We start from the raw sequence: 20,832 nt of genomic DNA, 5'->3' as shown, positions 1-20,832 counted from the left end.
AGAAAGACTGCTGATGCCTGATCTTTGACCCTCAAGACAAAATATGAAAGTGAAAGAGGATGCCAGAATCACTCATATCACTACAATTAGTGTTCTTTTGCCAATGCAAGCATCACTGTTACTATTAATTCATCAATAATCAAGTAATAATAATACATATTAAATCAATTTACATAATTAGTGTCATCTGCCATTTTTTCTTCTTATGGGATCTAAATTTAGTATGCTGATGGCTATTTGTTGACAAATGCAATACTGTTGTAAATCTTTACGTGGGAATACCGATTTGATTAACTTTGACATGTTCCTTCCTACAGTGCTAAATTAAGCATATATTTAATCCCTCAATTAATTTACATGACATTTTGTCACATCGTTTTTAATTAAGGGCAGATAGAGGCAAATAATTGGAAGCTGCATCTTGCATGTTTTGACATGGCACTTTTAGTTTAAGCAATCACTTCTTTTCTTAGTTTGACCTAATCTGACTCTGTCTCTGTATCTCTCTGTGTTTGTCAGGAACAGTATATATTCATCCATGATGCCATACTAGAGGCCTGTCTGTGTGGAGAGACCGCTATCCCCATCAGTGAGTTTGCTCTCACATATAAGGACATGTTGAGTGTGGACACACAGACCAACACCTCTCAACTCAGAGAAGAGTTTCAGGTGAGTCTCAGGTCACATTCAGGTGAAATCTAGGCGATCCACATTTAAATGTCCTCTAAGGGAAGCTACTACTGGGAGAACAGCAGAGAACCTAATACAGGGCCTTGTGGAACTCCATACTTGTGTATGGAGTTTTAACGTTTATTTTACACAGTTTGTTTTGCATTGTATGCATTTAGGGGTGGGTTTATCTGAAATAACGGGGTGGCTACTAAATGCCTCCAACAACACTCTTTCAAAGTATCTTTCAAAAGATTTAAAGGCAGTAACCTGGCAAACGTTGGAAAATCTAAAGATTATTTCATCATCAAAAGCACTCATTGTATATAAACTTTGTAGCTTGTAAATATTACTTTGTTTCCTGGTGGACTGATAAAAAAGCTGTATGCTTACGTCCTTACTACAAGGCTGTGTATTATGCACGCAATACATCTTGGGAAGCGTTTGGTTTGTTTTAGCGATTCGGCTTGTTCAGGCAGTTCATTGTAGAAAACAATACATTTTTGTCTTCACTCAATAGTGTTCCCATATGTCTTTGTGTTGCATTTCATTACTTATTTTGGAGGGGCTAATACATGTTTAGTTATAAACCAAATAGCTGCTATTGATGCTGATTGGCCAATACAGTGTTCCAATCATACTCGAATACTCAATATATTATATATTAACAATTGTGACGTGAAACACCTTTTCACCCGCAAGTGTGCATATAACTGCACAACAACCCTAGAGACCAAGTATTAACCTTAGTTTGCGTGTCACTATGTGACGCGCTCTATCAAAATGAGCCGTAACTAAGTCACAATGGGCTGTTTTCGGAAAAAGATGAAGTTTGGGTTTTCTGTTGTTTTTGATAAAACAAAGTCTCAGCTTGTAAATTATGTCAATCTTATCATCAATTCAAAACTATACTTGTTTTTTCTCTTTAATGCATGTGTAAAATAACTTCACTTGCAGTCAAGTTTATCTGGAGCGCTGCATATAGCACCTCTCATCCGATCAGCACTCCTCTTTACTACAAAATAACAGCACTAAAAACACGAATGAACATCAGATGGGATGTTGTAAGACAGTGCCATTGGCTGACTTAACCACAGGAAAAGTTGCCAATGACATAAACAACCTTCACTTAACCTGCATTTATCAGATGACCACAGTTTGTTAGCTTGATAAATGAACTTTAAAGAAGAGTAAATTGCTAAAATGTTCAATATAGAGCTGTCAGAATTAACACATGCAATCTCTTAAAATAGTCTCTAAAATAAGGGTACACTTCATTAATTCATTACAGATTTCTGTGTACCCTGAGATGAATTCCTAGTCACCCATGGATGGGGTTATGCCATTATTATGCCACATTATTATGTAATTAATTTTGGCAAAGGAAAATATGTTTTAAATAAAGAATAACTAAGAATAAAATATATTGATAGATCCATGTAAAAAAATTAAATAAAATACATTTGCAATCTTTATGTGGCACTTTAACAAGCCAAACACCCGCCACAACAGCCCACTCCACCCCCCACCTGCCAACAACCCCCCCCCCCCCTTCAAAACACTATCACCAAATGCAGAATGAGACATTTTGTCTGCAAGCAGTTTTCCGATGGAGTTAAAAGTGAATAATGAATGCAGCTTCACAATTGCTTCATGAAATTGGATAGCCACTGTTTACTGGCAGTTTAACACTGTGGATGATGAGAATTTAAGAGATTTAATGCCCACTGCAATGAATATGCAACCTATAAGGGGAAACTAGTTATTTACATTAGTCAAACTCTCACTTAGTCTTTGGGAAACGTTTAATGTTACTTGAATTGGTGATATTTTTGTGCATTTCTATCTGAATATTGTGGAAGGCTTTGTTTGGATAATTTTAATAAAGCATTACATTGTTGCATATTGTTTTGTTTTCTTTCATAAGATGGAAATAAATGCATTTTGACAGGACAAGAATTACAAATGGTGTCAGATTTCAGAATTTTAAAAATGTGCGATTAATCACGATTAACTATTAAAAATTATGCGAATAATCCTGATTAAAACAATCAATCTACTGACAGCATGAGTTAAATGCCATCATTGTCAGAGTTGCAACAACAGATGCAGAGTGGATGCATCTCATTTCAGAGAATTAAACCGATTCCATGCCGCATGAATGCGTTCATGGAATCTTTAGAGCCAATATTTTATGATTGCCAACATTCAAAGTATTACACCTCCTCAAAGATTTGGTTTACAAACATAACATATTTTTTCTTTAGTGCATACAACTCAAAATGTGATTCTGAGTCAGTATTACTTAAAATGATGGAGTAGATGATATCTTCTGTTGGAAATATGATATTTTATTGTTACATAAAAAGCATTTTAATGAACTTGTGTTTTATAAAAACAAAAAGGCACACAAAGGCAAGCTATATTGTGCATATACAGTATTCAAGCTTCAGTTTCAAGGTAGCTTTCAAACACTAAAACGTGTCTAGAGTCACTGATCACATTCCTGCAAATTAGCTCATACTTTTTTCCTCATAAATATAATGGATTGACCCTTTTTTGACCCATGAGCAGAGGCAACTTATAATCATGCACATGGCTTATTACTGTTTTAGCAAGTTAATATGCATCAGTACTGCCTCTGATTACAGTATAATTACAGCCGGGTTTAATGTTGTAGACTCTTGCGGATGTTACCTGATCAAGTACATTGACTACATCTGATTGTTTAAACCCATTACCCAAATTATGTAAGGAAGCACAAATCCCAAATTATAAAACGTGAAAATATAGGGATATTAGATACATATTAGTGGAAAATAAGCTGTGATTGTGTCATATATTATGGCATGTTGTTGAAATTGTCTTTGGGAATATTAGGGAGCACAGACAGAAGATGTATATGTAATGCATGAAAAGCAGAGTATGACCAAACGTGTCCTTGGTTGCTGCATATGAATTAATTTCTTGTTGGTCCCATCATCAAGTCTCATTTATTATTTATTTATTTTTTATTTTGGTGTAAAATACAACCCAGATATGTTCTTGATAGGTTTTGCGAGATTCTTTCTTATGGTCCATGCCCAGCAATGTCATTGTGTTTCATTTAGGTTAAGTGCTGCATTCTAACTCACAGCTCAAACTGTGCTGAAGTCAACCAGCTGTACAGTCTATTTTTGTTCATTTACTGTGGATTTAATAAGATGTCCCTCACCTCTCAACTCTGCATGTGTGTTATTAACATTAAGCTATTAGTGGCTTCATACCTGATGAGCCCCGAGTGTATAACTGCCCCTGTCCAGCTGATAACAGCTTCACAGCCAAATGCAGTCTTAATAATTATAATTGTAATGTCCCATTTGTTCTGTCAGTATCCATCAGGATTGAAGCACTATACCTATCAAGTTTTAAAATCTGCATAATTCTCAGTTTGATTTCATTCTCCACAAAGACTCATAACATACCTATTTATATGCAACCAGACAAAATGTATGTTCTGCCATTAAGCTGTAATTTCTTTGCTTCTGCTAAGTGTGTGTGCGTGCGTGCGTGCTTGTGTGTGTGTGCTTCTAATATGCATTTCTAGTGTGTGAGCGTGCGTGTGTGCTTGTGTGTGTGTGTGTGCTTCTAATATGCATTTCTATCTATCTATCTATCTATCTATCTATCTATCTATCTATCTATCTATCTATCTATCTGTCTGTCTGTCTGTCTGTCTGTCTGTCTGTCTGTCTGTCTGTCTATCTACCTGTCAGTTTGTTAAGCTATTTATCCATCTATCCGTCTGTCTGTCTGTCTATCTATCTATCTGTCTGACTGTCTGTCTGTCTGTCTGTGTGTTTATCTTTGTTTGTCTGTGTCTATCAACTTGTCTGTCTACACATCTGATTGTCTATCTACCTGTCTTTTTGTTTACCTGAGTATATGTCTGCTTTCTATCTATCTGTTTATTTGTTTATCTACCTGTCTGTATGTATGTAAACTGGCAGTTTAAAGTTTGGAATAATGTACATATTTTGCTCTTATGGAAAAAATTGGTATTTTTATTCACCAAAGTGTCATTCAACTGATCACAAATTATAGTCAGGACATTAATAACGTGAACAATTACTATTAAAATTTGAAAAACATTTTCAGAACTTCTTAAACTGCTTCAAAGATTTCTCATAAAGTAAAATCCCCCACATGCAGCAATGACAGATTTGCAGATCTTTGACATTCTAGCTGTCAGTTTGTCCAGAAACTCAGGTGACATTTCACCCCACACTTCCTGTAGCACTTGCCATAGATGTGACTGTCTTGTCGGGCACTTCTCACGCACCTTATAGTCTAACTGATCCCACAAAAGATCCATAACACTCTTTTCCAATTATCTGTTGTCCAATGTCTGTTCCTTTGCCCACTATAACCTTTACAAAAGTGTCTTTTTCTTTGCAATTCTTCCCATAAGGCTGCACCTTCTCTTTACTGTTGTACATGAAACTGGTGTTGAGCATGTAGAATTCAATGAAGCTGTCAGCTAAGGACATGTGAGGCGTCTATTTCTCAAACTAGAGACTCTGATGTACTTAACCTCTTGTTTAGTTGTATATCTGGACTTCCACATCTCTTTCTGTCCTTGTTAATGTCCTGACTATACTTTGTGATCAGTTGAATACCACTTTGTTGAATTAAAGTACCAATTACCTTCCGAAACAGCAACATCTGTGCATTATTCCAAACGTTTGGCCGCCAGTATATGTCTGTCTGTCTGTCCATCTATCTAACTGTCTGTCTCTTTGTTTGTCTATATACCTGTCTGCCTATATATCTATATCTACCTGTCTGTCGGTCTGGCTGTCTGTCTGTCTGTCTGTCTGTCTTAGGGTTCCCGCAGATTCATAAAAAGTCGAAAAATGTCTTAAATTCAGTTTTCCAAAATGTAAGGTAATAAAAAGTCTTAAATATCTTAAATGATACAATTCAAGTCTTAATTTTTATTTAAAGAGGTCTTAAATTTGGGAGCGGAAAGACAGGAATCGTGATATGAATAAATGTGATTATCAAACTGCACAAGAATACAATTTAATTAAATAACTGCATGCGCTGCGTCCTTCAGAGTAAAAATATGACTGTTGTATTTTCTTCAAGCACGCGGGAGCTTGTGAGTGTTTCCAGCTGTTGCAGAGCAGTTCGCAAACATTAAGCTGTATCGGACATTTATAACAAGGGATCACCTAAAGATCAACTGTTGTTGATGATGATGATGATGATGATGATATAGTGTTGATGAAATTTGACAATGTTTACTTTTAACTGTTTATATTGTAATATGTTATAGATTATTGTAGGAGTGCACATTTTATTCCTCTGTTTGAATGCTCATTCTGTTTGAAATTGGAAGAAGTGAAGTGCAAACATTTCAAAATAAGAGTCCCCAGTGTATTTCAGCCTTTACAGTTAAAAGTGTTGTGCTGTGAATCTTTTTGTTTTTCTTTCTGGAATTGAATTCAATTTGGGCTCTTGTAACCTCCCCATCACAAGAAGACTAAGAACATTTAATATAGGCTACTAATTTTAAAAACTATTGGCAGATTAATTGTCTTTCAACACATTATCATATCAGCAAAATCCAATATTATTCAACCTCAAATTTGTATTTATTTATATAATGGTCCAATTTTAATGTGATATATGTGAAAAACATGTATTTTTACTTGCATATATCCTACCCTGTTTTACTGACAATATGAATCCTTGTTGAATATGCACACTTGCCTGTTTAAGTAAGAATCTGTGATGCATGACTTATTTTGAGATTGTTTGGGTTTGTTTCGGATGGGGATATGGTCTTCCTTTTATTTGTTCAGGTCATGAAAAAGGTCTTAAATGGTCTTAAATTTTATTTTAAAAACTCTGCAGCAACCCCGTGTCTGTCTGTCTCTGTTTGTCTGTGTCTATCTACCTGTCTGTTTGTAGGTCTGTCTGTCTGCTTGTCTGTCTAAATGTCTTTATATCTGTCTGTCTGTCTGTCTGTCTATCTGCTGGTCTGTGTGGCTATTTACCTGTCTATCTACATGTTAGTTTGTTTCCTTTGTATCTCTCTGTCTGTCTGTTTGTCTGTGTCTAACAACAAAGTCATTTTTATTTGTAGGGAGAACGGATGTGGTTGTAACACGGGTTAGTTGTAACACTTCAGGAACAAGTTACAAATCACCCAATTCACTTCACATGTGCTCAGTTTAGTCCTTATTCCACATGTGAGGAAGTAGAGCCCTGTGGCAGTCACAGCAGATTTTAAAGGGGGAAAACTAATTTTTTGGTAAGAAAGTAACTTTTTTTATTTTTGTGATGGCAATGCCTGCTTTGTAGTTAAACTCATCATAGTTAAATTATGTTTATTGTGTGTCTGTGTAGATATTTTTCATGCAATTTGTTAGTGCTAATGTTTTGGCTGTTAGCTGTTAGGTATGCTAGGTCATGGCAACAAGACTCTGGGTTAGTTTTAACATCAATTAAATATGTTATAACCTACCCCAAGCAAATGCTTTGTTGTATTTATATGTTTTCTTTGAATTTCAGTATGCCACGAAGCCTGCACTCCAGGAGTGCCATACATCTGTCACCACTGTGACTCTGATGGTGACTAACACCTTGTGCGCACACACACAAACACACACACACACTCAAGTGTTCAAGTTCAATTTTATTATGGCCAATTACTATGACTGACAGTAACAAACATGCTTACTCACACACACACACACACGCACGTTATTCAGTTGTATTATGATGATGCTAATGTAACACAAGACCACAAATAAATCAGATCACTTTATTGTCACACGACCATGTACACAAGTGCAACAGCAGGTGAAAGTCTTGTGTGCAGTTCCGAGAAACACAGCAGTCATGACAGTGACGAGACATATACCAATTACAATAAACAACATATTTACACAACACAATTTACATATCAAATGTACACATACTTACACAACACGATAATTATATACAATGTACAGTAAACAATACACACAATATAGAATACATATACAACATTTTTTTAAATAAGAGTATATCAAAATATGTATGTAGTAATTATATTGTGGAGAATATATTTAACAGTCCAGTGTGAGATAATAAGATGATAGATTAATAAAGTGCAGTGCTGATTGTTGATCGTGCTAGAGCAAATGTTCAAAAGTCTGATTGCTTGGGGGAAGAAGCTGTCATGTAGTCGGCTGGTGCGGGTCCTGATTCTGCGATACCGCCTGCCTGATGGAAGCAGTGAGAGCAGCCCATGACTCGGGTGGCTGGAGTCTCTGATGATCCTCAAAGCTTTTCACACACTGCCTGGTATATATGTCCTGGAGGGAGGGAAGCTCACCTCCGATGATGTGTCTGGCAGTTCGCACCACCCTTTGCAGGTCTTTACGGTTGTGGGCAGTGCTATTGCCATACCAGGCGGTGATGCAGCCAGTCAGGATGCTCTCTACAGTGCTGAAGTAGAACCGTGTGAGGATGTGCTGGTTCATTCCAAACTTCCTCAGCCGTCTCAGAAAGAAGAGGCGCTGGTGAGCCTTCTTCACAACGGCCTCAGTGTGGACGGACCATGTGAGTTCCTCAGTAATGTGGACACCGAGGAACTTGAAACTGCTGACTCTCTCTACCGGTGCTGCATTAATGGTGATGGGGCTGTGTTCTCTGTCTTTCCTCCTGAAGTCCACTACAAGCTCCTTGGTCTTACTAAATAGTGTTCAATTGTTGAAACTGGTGCACATTTGCTCATTTTATTCAGTTTTGTTATACACACACACCAATTATTTTGAAAATTCAGTATTGAATAATTCAAAATCCATATTTCTTTGTCATAATCCTTATTTCATAATGTTATGTCTCACCCCAGGCTATGCTACAACTAACCCAGATTATGGGGTGAATTGTAACATTTCACTCCATTTTCTGTTTGTGCTGCAAAGATAACATCTACATAATTTAATAGCAGACACTTGTAACTAGTTTGTGTCACATTTTTATCACACTGGATTTAAAGAACTCCAAGAGACAGACAGAAATGTAAAAAACATTACAAACGTCCCCCTATAGCTCTTTTCACAACACACATCGTTTCAAAGCAGCTTTACAGAACATCATACGTGAACAGAAAATGAAACTGTAATATCTATAAAGTCTTAGTGATCATTGTGTAGTTTGATTCAATATGATTGTATATAGTGTATAAAAATATGTAATTAAATAATTAAAAAATAATTGTATTTATAACCCCAGTGAGCAAGCTGAAAGCGACTGTGGCAAGAAACACAAAACTCCATAAGATGTTGATTAATGGAGAAAAATAACGTTGGGAGAAACCAGACTCACTGTGGGGGCCAGTTCCCCTCTGGCTAACATCATGAATATAATGTAAATATTACTTGTGTATAGTGCAAGTCATGGTTTATAATTATTAATCTAAGTAAGTGTTAAGGGTCAGTGTTTAAACAAAGATCTTTGTATGAACTGTAAGATTAATGACTAATGTCTTTGAAGTCCATCCTGCATTAACTGCAGAAGTTATCATAGATGCAATTGTCCTTGTTTGGCTGTTGAAGTTTTTTTTTTTGGCAATTTAATAATAGTTTATGTATTCCTTTTCAAGAGTGCAGTCCATCATTAGACTGAGGTGATGCAGGCAGAGATGCATTGCAGTTCAACCAGCAAGTCATTTCGGTGAGGTCTATTCTAAGTCCAAGGTTCAGGCAGTGGCATATGAAGCATCCCATGTCTTATGGTTGGAGTTGGCATCAGTTCATCCCCTGAAGTTCATCGTAATAGACTGAAGTGATGTCTGGCTGGCACCGGCTGCATTTAGTCGTCATCACTCAGAGACACGTAGCAGTGGAGTCCAACACCAAGCAGGAATGGTGGATGTTTCTGGTTCCGGCAGACCTAACTAAAGCAGCCTAATTGTGATTTGAAGGATACATTTGGTGTATGACTGGCTAAATAGATGAGTCTTTAGTCTAGTTAAGTCTAGAGTGAGTGTGTCTGAGTCCTAAACAGTGTTAGGGAGACTGTTCCATAATTTTGGAGCCAAATAGGAGACTGATCTACATCATTTAGTGCATTTTGATATTCAGGTTCAAGTTATTTTATTTATATAGCACATTTAAAAACAGAATCAAGGCTGACCAAAGTGCTGGACGATACAAAATTATAAAAACACACAATGATTCAAGACCAGGACATTACATGCTATTGAGTTTTATGAGTTTTAAGAGAAGATTTAAAGTGTTGAAGGTGACAATCTGATACTGATAGGCAAACTATTCCATGAAATAGAACCCACAACTGAAAAGGCTCTCCCTCCTCTGCGCTTTAGCCTCGAGCATGGGATATCGAGGAGATATTGATCACCGGATCTCAGACTTCTTGGTGGATTGTAAGGATGTAGTAAGTCTGACAAGTAACTGGGAGCTTGGCTGTGTGAAGAGAATTTTAAAATAAATTCTAGCTTGTACCCGAGAGCCAGTGAAATGAAATTTTGCTGCTATATTTTGAACTAATTAGAGTCGAGCAATTAGAGATTTGGAAATTCCACAATAGTGAGAATTACAGTAGTCCAGACGAGAAGTGATGAAGGCATGAACTGTTATCTCTAACGTTTTCTCTGACTAAAAGGGTTTAACTTTAGAGAGTAGATGTAGCTGAAAGAAACTGGAACCTATGACAGCACTAATATCTTTGTAAAATTTCAACTGGCTACCCAGGTTCCATACTTGAGAGAGAAAAGAAATAAGATGTCCACAACTAGCATTACTGACATCAAAATTATCTGTAGGACCAAAGACAATCACTTCGGTCTTAAAACAGATGCATCTAGTGAAGGATTCTTGAGCAAAGGAGTGACGGCTGCAATTTTGAGGCAGTCAGGATGTACCCTGTAAACAGACATTTATTCAAAAAGGACAACAGACCAGGAACTACTGAGTCTACTATTTGTTTGAAGTACCGAGGATGAATAATATCATGGGGGCAAAAGGAGGGTTTAAGATTGGCAGTAATTTCTATAACTATGTGTAACATGATAGGTTCAAAGGCATCCCATGAGGCTAGTGACTGCATAGAATTGAATTGATCCTCAATGCAAGGCATTAACTGCAATTTTAAATTAGTCATTTTGTCACCAAAAAATCCAAAGAAATGTTCACATAGTACATAAGAAGGATTAGGTATAACATTAACAGGGGGGTTCAAAACAGAAGTTATAACAGAAAACAAAACCTTGGGACGATGGTAATAGTTTGTAATTAAATGAGACTAGTAAGCAGCCTTTGCTGATTTTACAGTTCTCTGATATGCCAATAAGCAGTCTTTCATTATTTCGTAAGAAACCTGAAGTTTGTTCTTTACCCATTTACGCTCAGCTCTTCTGCACGCTTGTCTAGAAGAACAAGTAATGGAGTTGAACCATGTATATATTCTAGGAACTATTAACAGACAGAGTTTTGTGATCGTAGTGAATCTGATGGAATATAGTGTGGTAGAATGTCACTTAAGTACTGCGGAGCTAGACCATTCAAAGCTTTGTACGTAGTTAACAGAACTTTGTATTTTAGTTAGACAATGTAACGATGATAAAACGCAGCTAATATGAACAAATGTATTGGTTCTAGTCAGCACTTAGGCAGATGAATTTTGAAGCAATTTTATTTATTGAACTTGCTGGACATCCATTTCAATAATTTAGTCTTGAGGTCATGAATGCATGAATTCGTTTTTTCAGCATCAGCAACAGAGAGCATGTGTAGTGACTTAGCAATATTTCTGAGGTTGAAGAATTATGTTCTACAAACATTAGACATTTTATTTTCAAAGGACAGATTGCTATCAAATATAACATCTAACAAGTTTTTCTCTGTAGAAGAGGATATAACAGTACATCAATCAAGAGTCAAATTCTATTTGAACAGCTTATTTTTTAGAAGTTAATTAGTACCTCTTTTGTCAAAATTTAGTTGAAGTAAAGAAGGAACTTTTCTACCTGTCTGTTTGTCTGTTTACCGGTCTATCTGTCTACTTCTCTATCTATCTATTTATTTATCTACCTGTCTGTCTGTTTGTCTATCTACCTGTCTGCCTATATATTTATATCTACCCAAATATCTACCTGTCTGTCTGTATGTCTGTCTCTGTTTGTGTGTGTCTATCTACCTGTCTTTTTGTCAGTCTGTTTATCTACTTGTCTGTCTGTCTGCATGTCTATATAGCTGTCTAACTGTCTGTCCATCTGTTTACCTGTTTATCTGCTGGTCTGCTGATCTACCTGTCTGTTTGTTTTGCTATCTATTTATCTGTCTATCTACCTTTCTATCTGTTTTTCTCTATATGTCTGCCTATATCTCTATATCTACCCTTCTATCTACCTGTCTGTCTATCTGTCTGTCTGTACATCTGTCTGTCTGTCTATTTACCTGTCTATATGTTTGTCTATCTACCTGTCTGTTTACCTGTCTATCTGTCTACTTCTCTATTTATGTTTATCTACCTGACTGTCTGTCTATCTACATGTCTGTCTATCTGTCTGTCTCTGTTTGACTGTGTCTATCTACTTGTCTGTCTGCATGTATATATAGCTGTCCGTCTGTTTACTTGTCTTTCTGCTGGTCTGTCTTGCTATCTACCTGTCAGTTTGTTTTACTGTCTATTTATCTGTCTATCTACATTTCTATCTGTCTGTTTGTCTGTCTATAAAACCTGTCTACATGTTTGTTATGTGCCTGTCTATCTGTCTGTTTGTCTCAGTCTGTCTGTCTGTTTATCTACCTGTCTGTATGTTTGTATTTATACATGTCTGCCTATATATCTATATCTACCTGTCTGTCTGTCTGTATGTCTGTCTCTGTTTGTCTGTATCTATCTACCTGTAATTTTTTCAGTCTGTTTATCTACTTGTCTGTCTGTCTGCATGTCTATATAGCTGTCTATCTGTCTGTCCATCTGTTAACCTGTTTATCTGCCGGTCTGTCTGTATATCTACTTGTCTGTTTGTTTTGCTATCTATTTATCTGGCTATCTACCTTTCTATCTTTTTTTCTCTATATGTCTGCCTATATCTCTATATCTACCCATATATCTGTCTGTCTGTGTCTATTAACATGTCTGTCTGCACATCTGTCTGTTTGTCTATCTACCAGTCTATTTACCTGTCTATCTGTCTACTTCTCTATTTATCTGTTTATCTGCCTGTTTGCTGTCTATTTATCTGTCTATCTACATTTTTATCTGTCTGTTTGTCTGTCTGTCTATAAAACCTGTCTACCTGTTTGTTATATGCCTGTCTATTTGTCTGTTTGTCTTTGTCGGTCTGTGTCTATCAACTTGTCTGTCTACATGTCTGTCTGTCTATCTACCTGTCTATTTACCTGTATGCATGTTTGTCTATCTACCTGTCTGTCTACTGTCTATCTACCTGCATTTTTGTCTATCTGTCTGTTTACCTGTTTATATGTCTACTTGTTTATCTCTCTATCTACCTGTCTATCTGTATGTCTTTTTGTCTGTCTGTGTGTCACCTGCATCTGTTGCATGTTTAAGTGGCGTTTGGATTCTAGTTGTTTAGAAAATTCTATTTCATTCTCTTTTTTTCTTGAGACGATCTTTCCTTTCACAGCATTTTGGTCTTCCATTTTCTCTTTGTTGGTTATTATTCTCACCTCTCGCTGTTGTCTACATTATTTCACTGCCTCGTTTAATCTCATTGCACATGCCTCTTTCTCTTATGTTTGTTTTAGACATTAAACTCCGTCACCCCTCACCTGGACGTGGAGGAGTGTAGTGTCTCTCTGTTGCCACGGAACCGCGAGAAGAACCGGAGCATGGACGTGCTGCCGCCTGACCGCGCCCTCGCGTTTCTGGTGTCCACCGAGGGAGACGGCAGCAACTACATAAATGCGGCTCTGATGGACAGCTTTCTGCAGCCAGATGCATTTGTGGTGACCCCTCACCCCCTGCCCACCACCACCGCAGACTTCTGGAGACTCGTGTTTGACTACAGCTGCACCTCCATCATCATGCTTAACCAACTCAACCAGTCCAACTCAGCCTGGGTAAGAGAAACCAGATTAATAAAAATTAGAGATTCATATGAGTAAATGCTGGGAGGTAGGCATCATTGATGAAACATGAGCAAAAAAAAATGAGCCTGGTTTAATTGAAATTACATTACTGTGGTGACATTTTTGCAAAATGATATTACATGGTTTCTTGCACGTATCATGACAGTTCCATTGTAACAGATGAGGGTTTTTAAGGTTAATGCTCAATCGAGTTTTAAACCAATAAAACCTACCTCCCTACTCTAACCCTTAAACCTAACTGATAGTGTCAGAAAAAGCAAATGTGAGACACAAACACAATTCCTGAAATATCCATGCCATTTTGTGGTGCTTTTATGACACTTTTGGTTCACATGTCGACTTGCTTGCTCTTCAGCATTTGTACCCCTGTCCTTTGCACAAGTGCAGTGCTCTATCTGTTCAGCTACTGCACAATTACATCGCACTGGAACAAACTTATAAATGCAGTTGATTATGTAATGCAAATTTTAAAATGTATCACCTTACATGTCATGCACTTTAGTAAAATTAAGATGTCATAAGATAACATTGTGTGAAGAACAATGTGAAAAAGGTGTGTGTGGGGGGGTACGGCCCAATTCAGAACTGAAGTCGAGTCTAGAGCTCTGAGACCTCCAGTATACAGACAGCAAGTCAAATGCATTTAATGCTTCAACACAAGATTACATTAACATACAAACTACTAAAAGGCCTGTTGTGTCATATTTGATACATGGATTTCAAAGCATAAGTTGCTTATATTCAGCAAATATTCATTTTTAAATATCAGTAACAAAATAATCATTACTGTCACTTTTCACCACCACCATTTTAAATAGATCGATATAAACATTGAAACCACTTTCTTTTTTTTTCTCTTTTACAAATAACCACTAGATAGTGCCATAAACATGTGAAACGTACACACATGTATCATATTTGATACACACGGCACATGGCGTTATAGGGTTACATTTATTGTGTGGATTTCATTGTTGGGGACTAAATTAGCAACGCTACTAACTTTACTAAATTTGTCAGTAGCATTACAGTAGTTCAGTTGTTTTCTCAATAGTATCGTTTCTACAGTAAAAACAAAACAATTTCCAACTAGTAGCACTGAAGCATCACAAAATGCTACATTTGTCACATTTAATTGCAAAAGCAGCAATGGAGATGAGGGAGTGATCAAACCCACTCACCTAAACTATCCTCTCTCTCTCATTTAGCTCTGGGAAAACAAGAACAATTTCAGTTAATCAATTCTTTTGGACAGCTCATGTAAATAAACCAGTTAAAATAAGTGATTCACTTTGCATTTAGCTTTGGGATTCATTTAGATAGACAGACAGACAGACAGTATATCATTATTAGCTTGTTGCTGGTGAAACTACAGTTTCAAAATAGCTTCCCCAACACTGGATAATTTTTAACAATAATTAATTGATACTATTCTATCGTAAATTGTTGCATTAAATTAAAATTAAAATCTCCAAAAAATAAAAATATATATCTGATTTTGGCCACATTCATTTTTTGTTTTGATTTTCTTTAGGTTTGTTCAGTCTTTAATTTGAGATGGGTCAAACCCCATAATTCACACCCTGGGTGGGCGGTAGACCTAAAGTGTGCCTTTCATTCTCCACTCCCCGCATTGATAATGTGTTTGTTTTGTCTAAATTGGCAATGGAATGGACACCAACCCACGGCTCTTTTTCACTAACGCAGGCAGTGATTTAACCTGTTCTCCATGATCAAACATCTCTCATGCACATTATCAACTGAATACAGAATTAGACTGTGACATCTTAAAGATTCACTTGATAAAACCTATGTATGTGTTTGAATGTGTGAAATGAACAGTGCAAGGCTATTTTCCAGTCATTTCTGTATTCTGTCTGATGCGTGTGAATGTTTTTCAAGCCATAATCACACTCAGTTAGTCATTTAACTTTCTAGAAATATCTTTCTGCTATAACCACCCATTTCTGAGCTGTCTTTATGAATATTTATCTTCTTCTGCACCATGTCACTCTGTTAATACTCGTCACTGTTACAAGGCTTTATCAATTTCTATCTCATATTCTGTATCTCACCATGGAAATGCAGGGTTTTACGTCTTTTTCAAACAAAGCCATGCTGGATTAGTTCTGTCTGAAAACTGGTTGGAGTGAAAATTAATTGACACATTGGGCAAATGTTAATCTACAGGGATAATGGGAGATTGGGCTAGAAAATGTGTCCGATATGGAGAAATGAGCAAGGATTATTTAACCACAATTGGATTTGCAGTGTTGTTTAGACCAGTTTCCTTGAATCCATCATCATTTCTGTTCATCTTCACCCTTCTCTTAAAGGGAACGTCCTTTCTAAATCAAAATTCTGTCATGATTTGCTCTCTGCCATGCCATTCCAAACAAGTTTGACCTTGCCAAGTGTTGTTAGGCTCCAAAAAAGTACAACAAAAGCATAATAAATCATAAAAGTAGCATAGCAGTGGTCCATATGACCATAGTCCAAATCTTATGAAGGCATTATTTGTTGTAAATTGCCCCCTCCTTTGTACCTCTCAAATCTTTCTAATGTTTGCATTCAGTTCAGATATGTAATGGTTGACACATATCTTGTAACAGATCGCAAATGATTAAAAACAACTGAGGCAATTTAAATGTTAGATGAGGAGAAAGTATGCAAGTTGATTGGCTAAACGATCATGAGCCAAAACATTGATATGCTATTGGATATTCTGCCAAAACAGAGCCCACACGCTGAGGCATGGTCTCTACCCCTGAAGGTGTCCTGTGGTATCTGGCACCAAGACATTAGCAGCAGATCCTTCAAGTCCTGTAAGTTGCGAGGTGGAGTCACCATGGATCAGACTTGTTGGTCTAGCACATCCCACAGATGTTCAATCAGATTGAGATTTGGAGGCAAAGGCAAAACCTGGAACTCTTCATCATTTTCCTCAAACCATTCCCGAACATTATGTGCACTGTATAACAGGGCACATTATCCTGCTGAAATAGTCCACTGCCATCAGGGAATACCATTGCCATGAAGAGGTGTACCTGGTCTGCAACGATGTTTAGGTAGATGGCACATGTCAAATTGATGTTCAAATGAATGGCCGGGCCCAGGGTTTCCCAGCAGAAAATTTCCCAGAGTATCACACTCCCTCCATCGACTTGTCGTCTTCCCACAGTGCATCCTGATGCCATCACTTCCCCAGGTAAATGGTGCAGCCGTACACAGCCATCCACATGATGTAAAAGAAAACGGGACTCATGGGATCAGGCAACCTTCTTTCACTGCCCCAAGGTCCAATTTCGACGCTTGTGCGCGGTGGACAGGGGTCATCATGGGCACTCTAACCGGTCTGTCGTTATGCAACCCCATACGCAGCAGGCTGCGATCCACTGTGTGTTGTGACACATTCCTCCTGTAACCAACATTAATGCTCGGACCCATTCGTCTGGCTATAGCAATTTGGCCCTTGTCGAAGTTGCTCAGGTCTTTACTCCTGTCCTTTTCTTCTGCATTCAACAAGTTGAATACAAGAACTGATTGTTCACTTACCATCTAATCAACCCAGACATTGACATGTGGCCTTGTTCGGAGATGATCAACGTTATTCGCTTCACCTGTGTGTGGTCATAATGTTTTGGCTCATCCGTGTATGTCAAAAGACCTGTCAACTTACATAAGCGAGCCAATTGGCTAACAGATTACAAGGTCAAAAGACCAAAAGTTTATTGTCAATTATTGGCATGCACTAGGGTTTTGTAAAGTTATATACAGTATTTAAGAAGAATTTTTATTTTTTTTCAGCCTTGTTTACAATACTGGCCTGAAACTGGTATACAGCAGTATGGACCAATGACGGTTGAGCTGCTCTCAAGGTCTACAGATGAGAATGTTGTGACCCGTCTGTTCCGGGTGAACAATATCACACGGGTAAGTCCATGGCACAGAGTCATCTAGAAATATATGCATCTCCCTTTGCCTTACAATTATGAGCTCTTCTCACCCAGTGTTAACGCTGACAACTATTAAAGTAGCTCATTAAATTCATTAGTTCAATGACCTGCCTTAGAACTCCCATCTTTTTTAAGAAATTGGCTGAGTTTGTCTGAGTTCAGGCCCACTCCAAAAGGTTAATTAACTGAGTGGCTAGTAGCTAAATTATCATTTCAGAGACTTTAATTAATTCCATATAGGTACAGTTAAAAATGGGGTTTAAAGTTGGGCTGAAAGCTAAGAAGAGCCCATTTCAAACACACAAAATAGCATTGGCCAGTACTATATTAGCAATTAGTTATTTTCTAATTGGATGTGTGTGTGGCATGACATTAGAGTAATGACAACTAGATTTTGGGTGGTTGGTGAAAAAGACCAAAACTGAAACACCTGGCGCAAAAATGCCAAAACATTTGGGTTAGTTCATCCCAAAGTCTGTTGCGTGTGTGCTTGTGCGTCAGTTCCTCTCTGTGTGGTCTGTGATATTGACTTGTCTGAATGTAAAGACACATTTTAACACCTTTAGTTGACCTTAGTCCTCCCTGATGGTTTCATTGTCGACATCCTGTCTCCTTAAAATCACGTCTGAAACATTTCACCACTCTCTGCTATCCCCCTTTAGCACTTCTGACTGTCCGCCTGTCAACCTTTAGCCACATTCCTGTCCTTGCCTGTGTCAGTTTAGCTAGACCCTGTCAAACCGCGTGTCCCCTCTGTCTCTCTGAGACTCTGCAAGCAGAGTAAACTCTCTATGCCGTTGTCAGAAAATGTCCCTTACTGCCTCATCACAGGACCCTGGAGAGAGCCACCCATGCACTAGTGATGAATCTAACTTTCCCAAAAAGGTACAAGATTCAAAATGCTAGCGATAGATGGGGTTCCTAAATAGTGGTATCCCTATTTCAAGAATAATGACAGCCCAGAGACAGAACTTGCCTTTGCAATGTGTTACAGAGTCATTTCTATAATAGTTACTGCTCAAAAGATCTTGTCATTGACCTCCAGATGAGCTGAATACAGTGTGCTGTTGATATGATTGGCGCGTTTGACATATTGTAGGCATTTTCCAAGAAAAGTGGAAATATGGCCTGTGAGCTGAAGTCAAGTTCTTAGGCTGAAAATGTTGATTGTCGACCTCAGAAGGTCAAACTAAATATTAAATTAGCTTTTATATTTTACATTTACTTTATATGACAATACAGTTTGAACCCTGTGTGATTCTGTAATTTTCTAGCAATAAATATTAAATAAAGGCATGTATACAGTATGCATATACTGTGTGTGTATATATATACAGGTGAAACTCGAAAAATTAGAATATCGTGCAAAAGTTCATTAATTTCAGTAATTCAACTTAAAAGGTGAAACTAATATATTATATAGACTCATTACAAGCAAAGTAAGATATTTCAAGCCTTTATTTGATATAATTTTGATGATTATGGCTTACAGCTTATGAAAACCCCAAATTCAGAATCTCAGAAAATTAGAATATTACATGAAATCAATAAAAAAAAGGATTTTAAATACAGAAATGTCGGCCCTCTGAAAAGTATAATCATGCATATGTACTCAGTACTTGGTTTGGGCCCCTTTGCATTAATTACTGCCTCAATGCGGCGTGGCATGGATGCTATCAGCCTGTGGCACTGCTGAGGTGTTATGGAAGACCAAGATGCTTCAATAGCGGCCTTCAGCTCTTCTGCATTGTTTGGTCTCATGTCTCTCATCTTTCTCTTGATAATGCCCCATAGATTCTCTATGGGGTTCAGGTCAGGCGAGTTTGCTGGCCAATCAAGCACAGTAATACCATGGTCATTGAACCAGGTTTTGGTACTTTTGGCAGTGTGGGCAGGTGCCAACTCCTGCTGGAAAATGAAGTCAGCATCTCCATAAAGCTTGTCTGCTGAAGGAAGCATGAAGTGCTCTAAAATGTCCCGGTAGACGGCTGCGTTGACTCTGGACTTAATAAAGCACAGTGGACCAACACCAGCCGATGACATGGCTCCCCAAACCAACACAGACTGTGGAAACTTCACACTGGACTTCAAGCATCTTGGATTGTGTGCCTCTCCATTCTTCCTCCAGACTCTGGGACCTTGGTTTCCAAATGAGATGCAAAATTTGCTCTCATCAGAAAAGAGGACTTTGGACCACTGAGCAACAGACCAGTTATTTTTTCTTTAGCCCAGGTAAGACGTTTGACATTTGAAGCCCATGTCCAGGACCCGCCTGTGTGTGGTGGCTCTTGATGCAGTAACTCCAGCCTCAGTCCACTCCTTGTGAAGCTCCCCACACATTTGAATGGCCTTTTCCTGACAATCCTCTCCAGGCTACGGTCATCCCTGCTGCTTGTGCACCTTTTTCTTCCACACTTTTCCCTTCCACTTAACTTTCTATTAATGTGCTTTGATACAGCACTTTGAGAACATCCAACTTCTTTTGCAATTACCTTTTGAGGCTTTCCCTCCTTGTGGAGGGTGTCAATGATGGTTTTCTGCACAACTGTCAGGTCAGCAGTCTTCCCCATGATTGTGAATTCAACTGAACCAGACTGAGAGACCATTTAAAGGCTCAGGAACACTTTGCAGGTGTTTAGCTGATTAGAGTGTGACACTTTGAGCCTACAATACTGAACCTTTTCACAATATTCTAATTTTCTGAGATTCTGAATTTGGGGTTTTCATAAGCTGTAAGCCATAATCATCAAAATTATATCAAATAAAGGCTTGAAATATCTTACTTTGCTTGTAATGAGTCTATATAATATATTAGTTTCACCTTTTAAGTTGAATTACTGAAATTAATGAACTTTTGCACGATATTCAAATTTTTCGAGTTTCACCTGTATATATATATATATATATGTACACTGATCAGCCACAACATTAAATCCACCTGCCTAATATTGTGTAGGTCCCCCTCGTGCTGCCAAAACAACTCCAACCCGCATATCAGAACAGCATTCAGAGATTATATTCTTCTCACTACAATTGTACAGAGTGGTTATCTGAGTTATCGTAGACTTTGTCAGTTCAAACCAGTC

At 37.7% G+C, this 20,832-nt stretch overlaps 1 protein-coding gene across 1 annotated transcript in view; it reads left to right on the top strand.

Moving 5' to 3' along the window:
* LOC127619505 (receptor-type tyrosine-protein phosphatase U-like) overlaps positions 1-20,832 on the top strand; it is a 432,480-nt gene that overhangs the window by 368,215 nt on the left and 43,433 nt on the right. Inside the window, exons 26-28 of the mRNA XM_052092344.1 lie at positions 520-669; positions 13,446-13,760; positions 17,598-17,723. Of these exons, the coding sequence (XP_051948304.1) occupies positions 520-669; positions 13,446-13,760; positions 17,598-17,723 (591 nt within the window). The remainder of the gene's footprint in view (positions 1-519; positions 670-13,445; positions 13,761-17,597; positions 17,724-20,832) is intronic.

Source organism: Xyrauchen texanus, chromosome 26 (assembly GCF_025860055.1).
Source record: "Xyrauchen texanus isolate HMW12.3.18 chromosome 26, RBS_HiC_50CHRs, whole genome shotgun sequence".
In the NCBI taxonomy this organism is placed as follows: Eukaryota; Metazoa; Chordata; class Actinopteri; order Cypriniformes; family Catostomidae; genus Xyrauchen; species Xyrauchen texanus.
This window is presented reverse-complemented; position numbering and strand designations above follow the sequence as displayed.